Genomic DNA, 15,985 nt, shown 5'->3' on the forward strand with positions numbered 1-15,985 from the left:
AGCAGGCTGTTAATTTGATAATTGGTAAATTAAAGCTAATTAGGGAGAATCATCTGTCTATTTCTCCTTCTGTTCTTTCTGTTCCGACCTTTCGCTCTCATTTGACCTGGCTTATCCCCCTCTCAGTCCGCTCTAATAAGTGTGTGTGTGTGTGTGTGTGTGTGTGTTCGCGTGGGGTTACTCTGAAGGGGGAAGTCCCTCTCACCTCTCTCTCTCCTCCAAAGCCTTGGAGATTCCCGCCACCAAAAATCAATGTGTGTGTGAGTGTGTGTGTGGACGTTCCGAGCGCCTCTCAAGGTTTTGTAAGACAAATCTCTCTAGCGCTCCACAGCTTTAGTGCTATTGAACCAGGATTCGATCACTGGCCACAGTGAATAATGCAACACACACTTCTGCTCACTTAGCAGGGCCCCATAGCACCAGAGTGTGTGTGTGAGAGAGAGAGAGAGAGAGAGAGAGAGAGAGAGAGAGAGAGAGAGAGAGAGAGAGAGAGAGAGAGAGAGAGAGAGAGAGAGAGAGAGAGAGAGAGAGAGAGAGAGAGAGAGAGAGAGAGAGAGAGAGAGAGAGAGAGAGAGAGAGAGAGAGAGAGAGAGAGAGAGAGAGAGAGAGAGAGAGAGAGAGAGAGAGAGTTTGTGTTGTGTGTTGTGTTGGGGGCGGCTATTTCCACAAATGCAACCGGGCATTTCTTTGACGTCTGCTAACCCTCCTTAATCTACTGTCAGATGGATGTTCTCCCACAATGATACTGACTGTGTGTGCTAGGGATGTGTGTGTGTGTGTGCTGGAGGGAGGGTGGGGAGACATACTCAAACAGACATTGCTAGCCTGCACTTTGACACACACTGACTCGTTACATCTACATCTCTTGTCATTAATGACTCCACACACACACACACACATTTTTCAGTCATTAAAAAGACAATTACACATTATCGCAGGGGCTGTTCATGCATGCATAAGCAGAGTGCAGATGTCACATAAAAATACACAATAAATGAAATAAATATTGAACCACTTCCTATCTCTATAACCTCAGGTAAGAACCAGGCCTTAAGGCAAGGGATCATAACAATGACAGTTTACAGTAATTGAATTGATGTGAGATGATGTCTGTGTGTGTGTGTACGTGTTTCTCTACAGTAATTAAAATAATGGGAGATGACATTAACCATGTGTCCTGGTTGATATGGCTGGAGGGAGAGACAGCAGAGACACAAACACACACACACACACACACACATATATATATATATATATACGTTTACATGGGAAGACAGGCCACTCATTCTCCCTGTCCAAAGAGAGCATCTCTCTTTTAGACATAACATCGTTTATGAGGCAATTAAACAAACATCACTTTCTATCAGAGAGGATGCGGAGAGAGACGGAACCCTCCCCCTCTCCTCTCCTCTCCTCTCCTCTCCTCTCCTCTCCTCTCCTCTCCTCTCCTCTCCTCTCCTCTCCTCTCCTCTCCTCTCCTCTCCTCTCCTCTCCTCTCCTCTCCTCTCCTCTCTTACCCTGTCTTCTCCTCTCCTATCTAAAATAACAGTGCTACGTTTTGTATGAAAGAAGTGATAAAATACATAGATTTCATGGGCTGCTGTTCATGTTCAATGTGTATGTATTTTGTAGTAATGTTGTGTACCATGTACCAAAGGGACTTACTGTGAGCAGGTTGTGGTGGGGTACAGTAAAACACACCAACACAGGGGTTGTGAATGACATAGACGCTTGTCGCTGTTGAGCAGCTCCATTAACAGAACATGATGGGAGTATCGAACCCAAATCCCAAGTTGCATTGCCTACATGTATACACACACGTGCGCGCACTCGCACACACGCACACTGGCCAAACCTGCAAAGCTTCCCTGAGTTAGCGACTATTAACCGCAGCTATTGGTAATCAATACTAGCTATCAATTCCATATGTTGTTCTGATGGATGAGAATTAGGAGAAAGGGGGAGAAAAAAGAAAGAGGGAGAGAGGGGAGGAAGAGACAAAAGAGAGGGGGCATGAGAGAGGAGGGGAGGGAGATAAACCTGTGTTAAAAAGAAAGAGAGAGAATCTTCTCTTTATGTAAAAGAGTCTGCCTCAGCTAATAGCCCTGGACTGACCTGTAAGCTGAGATTCTCTCTTATGAAACAGACCCACAACACCTTATGAAACACGTCCTTCTATTCACACTGACAATGGACAGGAACCAACCTAACAGGTAGATGAGAAACATACCAGGAAGGTCCATGTCAGCCTACACTGGGCATCTACCAACAGAGAGACGGAAGGAGAGGGCAGAGAGATGAAAGACACGAGAGAAGGAAGGTGGGAGACAGGAGAAGCATTGCGAGGGAGGGTGAAAGAAAAGCAAGGAAATGAGAGATAGAAGAGAGAGAGAGAGATGTGCGTAGGCCAGAGACATCTTTGTGTGTGTGTGTTTGTGTGTATCACCATGGACTCAGACTAACTCTGACTACTTTAGACTAGTGTGTGTATTGCTAGGTAACCATTGTCCTATATTGACCTCATATCAGTGTATTGTCTATTATCTTCATGCTCACTGACACAGATTATTGTATTATGTACCAAACTCATTTTTCGTACCTTTGTGATTTCATCGTTTAAAATTTCATTAATCACAAAGCTCAGTTAATGCCATTCGTACTCTTTCAAATGGCTTAAGTCATTTTTTTGTAACGTTTTAGTACACAAACACAAACGCTAGTAGCCTACACACACACACACACACACACACACACACACACAGCAGGCACAGGGCTTTGTATTGTAAATAAGTCTAACGTGGCATGGTCAGGTATGCTAATGTTGGATAATCAGGAGGTAATTATAAATGTCAGCGGGCACAAAACCTCTGACTGGAACATCAGGGAACAATTTAGCTCTGGTATTACCCTCCACCAAAGAACAACAATCAGCTAGGCCCATACCGCCCCAACGCACAAATTCAAAAATAGTTTCTGGTCAAATGGCCCTTTTCAGAAGTACAAGTCAGAACTGCGTTTTTTTTTGCTACACATACAGACACAGACACACAGACACACACACACAGACACACAGATACACAGACACACACACACAGACACACACACACACAGACCGCAAAGTAATTATAATTCACTTGGATGGAATTATTCAAAAATGACTACATCTTTTCGTTCGCCCGCCGTCCAGAATATGGTTTGGAGAAATGTGGGTAAATTACTACTTGCTGAAAATATAATAATACCCAAGCAAAAGTGTCTTATTTTGATTTGACAAATGATTTAAAATAGAGGGGTATTGTCTCCATTTAATTGCACAGCAATAAAAGCTATAAGGCCTATCATATCCCCCCTGAGAGTGATCATGTCAATCCCATCATGGGGATTTTCCTTTGGAAAGAGCTTTCACTGTGCCGGGAGTACATCATTCATATTTATCCTAAAGGGGCTTTCCTGACTGGGAATACACACTGGTCCTATACTTTCTTTAATGGAGTTCATAGACTTCTATTACCCTCTGTGTGTCCCTAGAGCCCCTAGCAAGGCAGTGTCTATGACTTTGTCTGGGGAATGAAAAGAAAATGGCTGCAGCTGCATTAGCGTAGCCCCCGTGTCTAGCCGAGTGAACAGGGTGTATTTGGGTGTGTATCGCATCGCTCGCACTCTACTTCCCCACCATAGATGGTCCTGTAATGGCCACAAATTACTGAGACAAACCCTGGAAATAGAGAGAGAGGGAGAGAAAGAGAAATTGAGGCGAGAGAGAAAAAGAGAGAGAGAGAGAGATCCTGAAAAGTAACCACTATAATTGCTAAACCGCCCCATCGCTCCCAAAAAAGAAGGGAGGGAGAATGGAAGATAAAAGAGAGAGAAAACCCTAATGGCTTAAAGTAGTCTCAGTGTCATCACATCGCAATGCAGGGAGGAGAGGAGGAGGAGGAAGAGGAGGAGGGCGGAGAGGAGAAAGAGAAGCTTTCCATAGTAAAAACATAAGGATGATTTTGATGATTATGCTCAGAGTTTAGTCAAACAAATGCATAAACTGAGGCTGCGTGTTTTGTTTAGCTACAATAAGACAATAAACTTGATTTGATTTGAACTATATACATATGCACACACACACACACACATGCTCGAACGCACACACACACACAAACACACTTCCTCAGTGCATGACCATTAGGGTCCTTGCCTGGCCTACAGCTGCTATATGTAAATGGTTAGCAAGGCTACACTAATCTGAACAAGACTACAAACCTCCCGGAGCCTTATCACTCAGAAAACAAAACAAAAGAGACACACATGCATGCACACACACACACACACACACACACACACACACACACACACACACACACACACACACACACACACACACACACACACACACACACACACACACACACACACACACAGAGAGAAGCATTTAAAGTGTTGTTCAGCCCCCTGAGTCAGTGGGGTCTTTTGTTTAAAGGGGGGGCTCAAACAAAGGAGGCCTTCTCCCCCCACTTTAATGTACAGGGGGAGGAGAGGAGAGGGGGAGGAGAGGAGAGGGGGAGGGAGGGAGGGAGAATGACAGCCCCGGCTCAGAAATAATTACCTCCATAAGATCCCATCTCCTTTTCTTTTTGTGAGAGACGGAAGGAAGATAAAAAAAAGCGGAAGACAAAAAGTGGCGGATGGATGGAGAAAGGTCTAGTGTTTCTTTCTGCTTGTTCTGATGGATGGAGAAAGGTCTAGTGTTTCTTTCTGCTTGTTCTGATGGATGGAGAAAGGTCTAGTGTTTCTTTCTGCTTGTTCTGATGGATGGAGAAAGGTCTAGTGTTTCTTTCTGCTTGTTCTGATGGATGGAGAAAGGTCTAGTGTTTCTTTCTGCTTGTTCTGATGGATGGAGAAAGGTCTAGTGTTTCTTTCTGCTTGTTCTGATGGATGGAGAAAGGTCTAGTGTTTCTTTCTGCTTGTTCTGATGGATGGAGAAAGGTCTAGTGTTTCTTACTGCTTGTTCTGATGGATGGAGAAAGGTCTAGTGTTTATTTCTGCTTGTTCTGATGGATGGAGAAAGGTCTAGTGTTTCTTTCTGCTTGTTCTGATGGATGGAGAAAGGTCTAGTGTTTCTTTCTTCTTGTTCTGATGGATGGAGAAAGGTCTAGTGTTTCTTTCTGCTTGTTCTGAAGGATGGAGAACGGTCGTTTCTTTCTGCTTGGGCTGATGGATGGAGAACGGTCATTTATTTCAGCTTGGGCTGATGGATGGAGAACGGTAGTTTCTTTCTGCTTGGGCAGATGGATGGAGAAAGATTGTTTCTTTCTGCTTCTTCTGATGGATGGAGAACGGTTGTTTCTTTCTGCTTGGTCTGAAGGATGGAGAACGGTCGTTTCTTTTTGCTTGGTCTGAAGGATGGAGAAAGGTATAGTGTTTCTTTCTGCTTGGTCTAATGGATGAAGAAAGGTCTGGCGTTTCTTTCTGCTTGGTCTGAAGGATGGAGAACGGTCGTTTCTTTCTGCTTGGTCTGAAGGATGGAGAACAGTCGTTTCTTTCTGCTTGGTCTGAAGGATGGAGAACGGTCGTTTCTTTCTGCTTGGTCTGAAGGATGGAGAACGGTCGTTTCTTTCTGCTTGGGCTGATGGATGGAGAACGGTCGTTTATTTCTGCTTGGGCTGATGGATGGAGAAAGCTTGTTTCTTTCTGCTTGTTCTGATGGATGGAGAACGGTTGTTTCTTTCTGCTTGGTTTGAAGGATGGAGAACGGTCGTTTCTTTCTGCTTGGTCTGAAGGATGGAGAAAGTTCTAGTGTTTCTTTCTGCTTGGTCTGATGGATGAAGAAAGGTCTAGCGTTTCTTTTTGCTTTGTCTGAAGGATGGAGAAAGGTCTGGCGTTTCTTTCTGCTTGGTCTGATGGATGAAGAAAGGTCTAGCGTTTATTTTTGCTTTGTCTGAAGGATGAAGAAAGGTCTGGCGTTTCTTTCTGCTTGGTCTGATGGATGAAGAAAGGTCTAGCGTTTCTTTTAGCTTTGTCTGAAGGATGGAGAAAGGTCTGGCGTTTCTTTCTGCTTGGTCTGATGGATGAAGAAAGGTCTAGCATTTATTTTTGCTTTGTCTGAAGGATGAAGAAAGGTCTGGCGTTTCTTTCTGCTTGGTCTGATGGATGAAGAAAGGTCTAGCGTTTCTTTTTGCTTTGTCTGAAGGATGGAGAAAGGTCTGGCGTTTCTTTCTGCTTGGTCTGAAGGATGGAGAACGGTCGTTTCTTTCTGCTTGGGCTGATGGATGGAGAAAGCTTGTTTCTTTCTGCTTGTTCTGATGGATGGAGAACAGTCGTTTCTTTCTGCTTGGTCTGAAGGATGGAGAACGGTCGTTTCTTTCTGCTTGGTCTGAAGGATGGAGAAAGTTCTAGTGTTTCTTTCTGCTTGGTCTGATGGATGAAGAAAGGTCTAGCGTTTCTTTCTGCTTTGTCTGAAGGATGGAGAAAGGTCTGCCGTTTCTTTCTTCTTGGTCTGAAGGATGGAGAATGGTAATTTCTTTCTGCTTGTTCTGATGGATGGAGAATGGTAGTTTCTTTCTGCTTGGGCTGATGGATGGAGAAAGCTTGTTTCTTTCTGCTTGTTCTGATGGATGGAGAACGGTCGTTTCTTTCTGCTTGGTCTGAAGGATGGAGAACGGTCGTTTATTTCTGCTTGGTCTGAAGGATGGAGAAAGTTCTAGTGTTTCTTTCTGCTTGGTCTGATGGATGAAGAAATGTCTAGAGTTTCTTTCTGCTTTGTCTGAAGGATGGAGAAAGGTCTGGCGTTTCTTTCTGCTTGGTCTGAAGGATGAAGAAAGGTCTAGTGTTTCTTTCTGCTTGTCTGAATGATGGAGAAAGGTCTGGCGTTTCTTTCTGCTTGGTCTGATGGATGGAGAACGGTTGTTTCTTTCTGCTTGGGCTGGTTCATAGGGCGATAAACATCCTAATGGGGGTAGGACTACACACTCTCAGACAGAACTACTGCACATTAAATCCTCTTTGTTTTAGTTTCTTCGGCTCTTACTGTTTAACACTACATTTCATGTTTTTTCCCTCAATAACATAACAAATCAAATCAAATCAAATCAAATTTTATTGGCCACATGCGCCGAATACAACAGGTGCAGACATTACAGTGAAATGCTTACTTACAGCCCTTAACCAACAGTGCATTTATTTTTAACAAAAAAAAGTAAAAATAAAACAACAACAAAAAAAGTGTTGAGAAAAAAAGAGCAGAAGTAAAATAAAATAACAGTAGGGAGGCTATATATACAGGGGGGTACCGGTGCAGAGTCAATGTGCGGGGGCACCGGCTAGTTGAGGTAGTTGAAGTAATATGTACATGTGGGTAGAGTTAAAGTGACTATGCATAAATAATTAACAGAGTAGCAGCAGCGTAAAAGGATGAGGTGGGGGGGCAGTGCAAATAGTCTGGGTAGCCATGATTAGCTGTTCAGGAGTCTTATGGCTTGGGAGTAGAAGCTGTTGAGAAGTCTTTTGGACCTAGACTTGGCACTCCGGTACCGCTTGCCGTGCGGTAGCAGAGAGAACAGTCTATGACTAGGGTGGCTGGAGTCTTTGACAATTTTGAGGGCCTTCCTCTGACACCACCTGGTATAGAGGTCCTGGATGGCAGGAAGCTTGGCCCCAGTGATGTACTGGGCCGTACGCACTACCCTCTGTAGTGCCTTGCGGTCAGAGGCCAAGCAGTTGCCATACCAGGCGGTGATGCAACCAGTCAGGATGCTCTCGATGGTGCAGCTGTATAATTTTTTGAGGATCTGAGGACCCATGCTAAATCTTTTCAGTCTCTTGAGGGGGAATAGGCTTTGTCGTGCCCTCTTCACGACTGTCTTGGTGTGTTTGGACCATGATAGTTTGTTGGTGATGTGGACACCAAGGAACTTGAAGCTCTCAACCTGTTCCATTACAGCCCCGTGTCTATCAGTGTGTCTATCACTGTTTCCAACACAAATATTATCTATCAGACATTAGTTTCATCATAAAACTATGAAGATGATGGAAAAACCGTGACTGAGAACAAGTCCTTTTGTACTGTATGTACTTGAATGTGTTTCTACGTTAATGTTCTCATAGCAGCTCTAGTCACCATCTAACTCTGTTATACAAATGAGGGAAACACAATAATCTAATTTGGACTAACGACTTTTGGCCCAGGTTCAAAGCCAGACAACAAAATGGCTGAACTCTCTGTGAAATGTTGTGGAGGAATTCCTTCTCCCTGTCTGGGATCTAAACTGGCATTCTCTATCAAGTCAATTTCCTTAAACTCTGCTGATTCTCCATAGAGTAGGAGGATTCATAAACACATAAACACACATGCAGAACGCGCACGAACGCACACACAGACACACACACACACACACACACTCTGTCGCTCACACACATGGGTACAAAAGGTGGGCGGTGAGTGTTTTCGTTTCACATTTTTATGAGGAAACCATTTTTACACGCTCAAGTGTGTGTAAAAAGCTGTGTTGGCCGGCTCTTAGATTACATTGATTTACAAATGGGGAACTCACGTTTAACCACATCACACTCACACGCTCACTCACACGCTCACAAACACGCACACACACTTAGCTCTATGGTGTTTACCTAGAGTAAATGATGAGACAACTGGGGCAAGGCATGGGGAGTTACTGTCACCTAGGGAAAACTGGTAGTGAGAGATTCTCAGACACACACACACACACGAAGCGAGACATTTTGATTAATACACTGCTAACTTACTGAGAAGTCGACTACAGCAACTCTAGTCCACATTCCCTAGCCCCACATACAAATAGAATATCTCCTAGTAATTAGACAATAAAATCAGCATCAAACTTACGTAATGAAATCCACTCACATGTATAGTCCTGAGTATTAGCAAGCTTTTATTCCCAAATGGGCCTATAATTATCTGGCAGTGTGCCAGAGTTCTGCTTTAACAGAAAGATACCGCTCAGCACTTGGATATATATGGTTCATACCAACCAGTAGCTAACCAACAGAAACTCTACAAGACAGGAGTTATACAGCAGCAGAAAACAAACGCTAAACACACATGTACATAAGCAGCCACATGAGCTGAGTCTGTTCCCTATAGGTAACCATAGAATCAAATCTGCTCCATTGCAAAGAAAGTTCAGATATTCTAAAAGGCCTGAAATTCATATCCATACTTCTCTCCAACCGTCTCCTGTATACTGTAAAAGGAAATTACTAGGGGCTTCGTGAAAGAATACTGTTGTTCCCAAAATAATGACGTAGTATGGGCAAAAGCAGGGCATCCAAGAACACGCCCACGTTTGGGCAGCAGCGTCAACTAAAACCCTACACTTCCTCCTTAGTGCAAATTCACTATGTGGCATAAACCTGGGGGTATAGAAAACCGCCAACATCAAAAAATGCTGTGTTTAATAGTGGAACATTTGAAAACGATATTTGCATTGTAAATTGTGGAGGAGACTGAAATGGACAGGAGCAGAGAGAGAATGGAGTGTGTGTGAGTGTGTGTGTGTGAGTGTGTGGGAGTGTGTGTGGGAGTGTGTGTGGGAGTGTGTGTGTGTGAGTGTGTGTGTGGGAGTGTGTGTGTGTGCGGGATTGTGTGAGTGTGAGTGTGAGTGTGTGTGTGTGTGTGTGTGGAAGTGTGTGGGAGTGTGTGTGGGAGTGTGAGTGTGTGAGTGTGTGGGAGTGTGTGTGGGAGTGTGAGTGTGTGTGTGTGTGTGGGAGTGTGTGTGGGAATGTGAGACAGAATGGACTTTTAGGGAGAATACGGGTGTGTGTTAAAAGGCACAGTAATGATTTATCTATGCTGGCTTGTCTTGTGGACCCAAATCCCAAACCTCACTGAATCACCTGTGATCCACTTCTAATTGAAACCAAACGTATAGACAGCCTCCTTCTCTCTCAATATGGCAGCTCTCTCTTCCTTTCTCCATAAGGTCAAGGCTGTGTGTGTTTGTGTGTGTGTGTGTGTGTGTGTGTGTGTGTGTGTGTGTGTGTGTGTGTGTGTGTGTGTGTGTAGAGACAGAGCTGCTTTCACATGTGGTTCTCAGCACTGGACACATCTGGTTTGCGTGTCCATATATAAACAGGACACTTTGGGGAGCACAGATTAATGTCTAACACACAGACACACACTAAAAGTGCACTGGAATGCCATTCAAAACGTGTTAGCCGTCCCTCCCGACAGGTCAAGCAAAGCAAAAACAAGTTAAGCACTCATTTCATTGTGCCGGATTAGCATAGGAATGATTCTATAATAGACTATGACTGTGTCTTCTGGTTTAAATTACAGCTACACCCCCTCTATACCGTAACCCCCCGACTCAAAGAAAACCATTCATCTTTTTTTTGTTTCTTAGAATGTTTTACAGTTCTCCTACACTTATTAGCGGCTGGCAGACCCTGGGCTTTTAAATGAAAGCCAAATTGTTTTGGTCATGAGAAAGGAAATGAAGGCTCACTCCAGGGAGAGACGTGTGTGTGTGTGTGTGTGTGTGTGTGTGTGTGTGTGTGTGATCCTCCCAAAGGTATAGTTTCAAAAGTCTGGGATGCCTGGGATGTCCCTGCACAGGGGACGGCGGAGTGTGTGTGTGTGTGTGTGTGTGTGTGTGTGTGTGTGTGTGTGTGTGTGTTTGGTGATATAAGCGTAGCACCATAATGGGAATAGCGTGCTCATTCTGGGGAGATTAGATGGACTGTACTGCCTGACTCAAAATACATGATCTGAGTACGGAGGGAGGGAGGGAGGGATGGAGGAGGGATGGAGAGAGGGATAGAGGGAGGGAGGGAGGGAGGGAGGGATAGAGGGTGGGAGGGATAGAGGGAGGGAGGGAGGGAGGGAGAGAAGAAGGGAGGAAGGGAGGGGCGGGATGGAGGGAGGGAGGGAGGGAGGGTTGGACGGAGAGAGGGATGGAGGGTTGGAGGGAGGGAGGGATGGAGGAGGGAGGGAGGGTTGGGGGAGGGATAGAGGGAGGGTTGGAGGGAGGGAGGGATGGAGAGAGGGAGGGTTGGAGGGAGGGAGGGAAGAAGGGAGGAAGGGAGGGCGGGAGGGAGGGAGGGAGGGAGGGTTGGGGGAGGGATGGAGGGAGGGAGGGAGGGAGGGAGGGAGGGAGGGAGGGAGGGAGGGAGGGAGGGAGGAAGGGAGGGAGGGAGGGAGGGAGGGAGGGAGGGAGGGTTGGGGGGAGGGATGGAGGGAGGGTTGGAGGGAGGGAGGGATGGAGAGAGGGGAGGGTTGGAGGGAGGGAGGGAAGAAGGGAGGAAGGGAGGGCGGGATGGAGGGAGGGAGGGAGGGAGGGAGGGAGGGAGGGAGGGAGGGAGGGAGGGCGGGAGGGATGCTAAATAGGTAGTTAAATTGTTAATCAAATAGCTACCCGTACTATCTGCATTGACCCCTTTTGACTCATCACATACACTGCCTCTACTGTTTATTATCTATCCTGTTGCCTAGTCACTTTATCCCTACCTATATGTACATATCTACCTCAATTACCTCATACCCCTGCACAACAACTCAGTACTGGTACCCCGTGTATATAACCAAGTTATCGTTACTCATTGTATATTTATTCCTCGTGTTATTTTATTTATTTATTTTCTATTTTTTTTTCTCTGCATTGTTGGGAAGTAAGCATTTCACATAGTCTACACCTGTTATTTACGAAGCATGTGACAAATAACATTTTATTTTATTTGATGGAGGGAGGGAGAGAGGGTAGATGAATGTGGTGCTAAAGGGTTTTGGGAGAGATAGAGGGATGGAGAGGGAGGGATGGAGGAAGAGTGGGTTTGGTTGTGGTAGGAGGCAGGAACGGGCGTGGGGAAACAAGGAGTTAGACTAGTATGCTGTGGGTCCAAGTCCCATGTTTCAAATCAAATTAAAGAAAGCCCATATAAAAACGACTAAACCATTACCTTGTTGTTGAGGGCAGTCTTTGACGTGGTAGAGTTCATGTAGACTCAGGCCGTCCTCCTCTCCTCCCATTCCCTGCTGGTGGAGCTGTAGCTTCCTCAGACCCTCGTTCTGCTGGTGGCGCGGGGAGCGAGCGTGCTGCACCAGGTTCAGACTGGCCTTGGTGGAGTAGTCACACAGGGCACAGTAGTACACACACTGTTCACCACCGCACGCACTCTCCTGCTTCTGCAAGTGCTGTAGGCGAGAGGAGGAGAGAGATTAACATTTGTTTGATAAATTGCTTTTTGAATGATGGTCAAGGACAAAGGTGCAGACAGCTAACCTGTCTATACCTGAAGCACAGTCATCTGGGACTCACTATTATCTAGTAGGACAAAAACAGTGGAGCCCATTTTTAAAACAGAAAATGTAGGAAGGAGAAAAGGACAAAGGATATTTCTGAGGGACAGGAAACAAATCGAGTGTGCTTAGAAGAATGAAAGGATTGGAATAAACAAATGGAATAAAAGCCTGATAGTACTGACAAGTAGAGGGGAGACAAAGTGGAGCTTTTGAAAAGGTGTCTTCACAAGTTCATTAGAAAAATCTAGTATTTCTCAGACACAGAAGGACAACAGAAGTGTTAGGATTCACAGTGCGTATGTGTGTGCGTGTGTACCTAGCTGAGCTTGCTAAATCTGCTCTTCAAACAAAATACTAAAACTAAGAATTAAAAATGAAACAGAACGCAAAAGTTACAAGAAAGAGTGTGTAGAGGCAGAGCTGTTTTGTGTGTCAGATGCATGTTGTCCAGCTCTAGTCATTATTGTGAACAGCAGGGAAGGTGCATTCAGCGTATGGCTGTCAGTTGCAAGCTTGAATTTTGACCAACTCCTGTAGCTAATAGCATTGCAGCCATCCGTGCAGCTACCCCCTACCCCCCAACCCCACCCTTGCCCTTCCCTAACACACCCACATCAAATCAAATCAAATTTTATTTGCCACATGCGCCGAATACAACATGTGTAGACATTACCGTGAAATTCTTACTTAGAGCCTTTAACCAACAATGCATTTATTTTTAATAAAAAAGTAAAATAATAATAAATAATAATATGCCATTTAGCAGACGCTTTTATCCAAAGCGACTTACAGTCATGTGCGCATACATTTTTACGTATGGTAAAATACGTATGGTTGTTGTAAAATAAAACAACAACAACAAAAAAGTGTTGAGAAAAAAAGACCAGAAGTAAAATAAAAGAACAGTAGGGAGGCTATATACAGGGGGGTACCGGTGCAGAGTCAATGTGCGGGGGCACCGGCTAGTTGAGGTAGTTGAGGTAATATGTACATGTGAGTAGAGTTAAAGTGACTTTGCATAAATAATTAACAGAGTAGCAGCAGCGTAAAAAGATGGGGTGGGGGTGGGGGGGCAGTGCAAATAGTCCAGGTAGCCATGATTAGCTGTTCAGGAGTCTTATGGCTTGGGGTGGAAGCTGTTGAGAAGCCTTTTGGACCTAGACTTGACGCTCCGGTACCGCTTGTCGTGCGGTAGCAGAGAGAACAGCCTATGATTAGGGTGGCTGGAGTCTTTGACAATTTTGAGGGCCTTCCTCTGACACCGCCTGGTATAGAGGTCCTGGATGGCAGGAAGCTTGGCCCCAGTGATGTACAGGGCCGTACGCACTACCCTCTGTAGTGCCTTGCGGTCGGAGGCCGAGCAGTTGCCATACCAGGCGGTGATGCAACCAGTCAGGATGCTCTCAATGGTGCAGCTGTATAACTTTTTGAGGATCTGAGGACCCATGCCAAATGTTTTCAGTCTCCTGAGGGGGAATAGGCTTTGTCTTGCCCTCTTCACGACTGTTTTGGTGTGTTTGGACCATGATAGTTAGTTGGTGATGTGGACACCAAGGAACTTGAAGCTCTCAACCTGTTCCACTACAGCCCCATCGATGAGAATGGGGGCGTGCTCAGTCCTCTTTTTTTTCCTGTAGTCCACAATCATCTCCTTTGTCTTGGTCACGTTGAGGGAGAGGTTGTTATCCTGGCACCACACGGCCAAGTCTCTGACCTCCTCCCTATAGGCTGTCTCATCGTTGTCGGTGATCCTACCACTGTTGTGTCGTCAGCAAACTTAATGATGGTGTTGGAGTCGTGCCTGACCATACAGTCATGGGTGAACAGGGAGTACAGGAGGGGACTGAGCACGCACCCCTGAGGGGCCCCCGTGTTGAGGATCAGCATGGCAGATGTGTTGTTACCTACCCTTACCACCTGGGGGCGGCCCGTCAGGAGGTCCATGATCCAGTTGCAGAGGGAGGTGTTTAGTCCCAGGATCCTTAGCTTAGTGATGAGCTGTGAGGGCACTATGGTGTTGAACGCTGAGCTGTAGTCAATGAATAGCATTCTCACGTAGGTGTTCCTCTTGTCCAGGTTGGAAAGGGCAGTGTGGAGTGCAATAGAGATTGCATCATCTGTGGAGCTGTTGGGGCGGTATGCAAATTGGAGTGGGTCTAGGGTTTCTGGGATAATGGTGTTGATGTGAGCCATGACCAGCCTTTCAAAGCACTTCATGGCTACAGACGTCAGTGCTATGGGTCGGTAGTCATTTAGGCAGGTTATCTTAGTGTCCTTGGGCACGGGGACTATGGTGGTCTGCTTGAAACATGTTGGTATTACAGACTCAGTCAGGGATATGTTGAAAATGTCAGTGAAGACACTTGCCAGTTGGTCAGCACATGCTCGGAGTACACGTCCTGGTAATCCGTCTGGCCCTGCGGCCTTGTGAATGTTGACCTGCTTAAAAGTCTTACTCACATCGGCTACGGAGAGCGTGATCACATAGTCATCAGGAACAGCTGGTGGTCTCATGCATGCTTCAGTGTTGCTTGCCTCGAAGCGAGCATAGAAGTGGTTTAGCTCATCTGGTAGGCCTGTGTCATTGGGCAGCTCGCGGCTGTGCTTCCCTTTGTAGTCTGTAATAGTTTTCAAGCCCTGCCACATCCGTCGAGCGTCAGAGCCAGTGTAGTACGATTCAATCTTAGTCCTGTATTGACTCTTTGCCTGTTTGATGGTTCGTCGGAGGGATTTCTTATAAGCGTTCGGGTTAGAGTCCCGCTCCTTGAAAGCGGCAGCTCTACCCTTTAGCTCAGTGCAGATGTTGCCTGTAATCCATGGCTTCTGGTTGGGGTATGTACGTACGGTCACTGTGGGGACGACGTCATCGATGCACTTATTGATGAAGCCAGTGACTGATGTGGTGTACTCCTCAATGCTATCTGAAGAATCCCGGAACACGTTCCAGTCTGTGCTAGCAAAACAGTCCTGTAGCTTAGCATCTGCGTCATCTGACCACTTTTTTATTAACCGAGTCACTGGTGCTTCCTGCTTTAGTTTTTGCTTATAAGCAGGAATCAGGAGGATAGAGTTATGGTCAGATTTGCCAAATGGAGGGCGAGGGAGAGCTTTGTATGCGTCTCTGTGTGTGGAGTAAAGGTGGTCTAGAGGTTTTTTTCCCTCTGGTTGCACATTTAACATGCTGGTAGAAATTAGGTAGAACGGATTTAAGTTTCCCTGCATTAAAGTCCCCGGCCACTAGGAGCGCTGCCTCTGGATGAGCATTTTCCTGTTTACTTATGGCCTTATACAGCTCATTGAGTGCAATCTAAATGCCAGCATTGGTTTGTGGTGGTAAATAGACAGCTATGAAAAATATAGATGAAAACTCTCTTGGTAAATAGTGTGGTCTACAGCTTATCATAAGGTACTCTACCTCAGGTGAGCAAAACCTCGAGACTTCCTTAGTATTTGATTTTGTGCACCAGCTGTTGTTTACAAATATACACAGACCGCCACCCCTTGTCTTACCGGAGTAGGCCGTTCTATCCTGCCGATGTAGCGTATAGCCCGCTAGCTGTATGTTGTCCATGTCGTCGTTCAGCCACGACTCGGTGAAACATAAGATATTACAGTTTTTAATGTCCCGTTGGTAGGATAACCGTAATCGTAGGTCATCTAATTTATTTTCAAATGATTGAACATTGGCTAATAGGATTGATGGAAGAGGCAGTTTACTCG

The 15,985-nt window shown here is 45.6% G+C and overlaps 1 protein-coding gene across 1 annotated transcript in view; it reads right to left on the reverse strand.

Annotated features, from left to right (window-relative positions):
- The window catches only part of zfhx4 (zinc finger homeobox 4), a 101,871-nt gene that overhangs the window by 34,675 nt on the left and 51,211 nt on the right, over nt 1-15,985 (reverse strand). The window contains 1 exon segment of the mRNA XM_045210496.1: nt 11,923-12,157. Within this exon segment, the coding sequence (XP_045066431.1) occupies nt 11,923-12,157 (235 nt within the window).

Source organism: Coregonus clupeaformis, chromosome 34, assembly GCF_020615455.1.
Source record: "Coregonus clupeaformis isolate EN_2021a chromosome 34, ASM2061545v1, whole genome shotgun sequence".
NCBI classification, from domain to species: domain Eukaryota; kingdom Metazoa; phylum Chordata; class Actinopteri; order Salmoniformes; family Salmonidae; genus Coregonus; species Coregonus clupeaformis.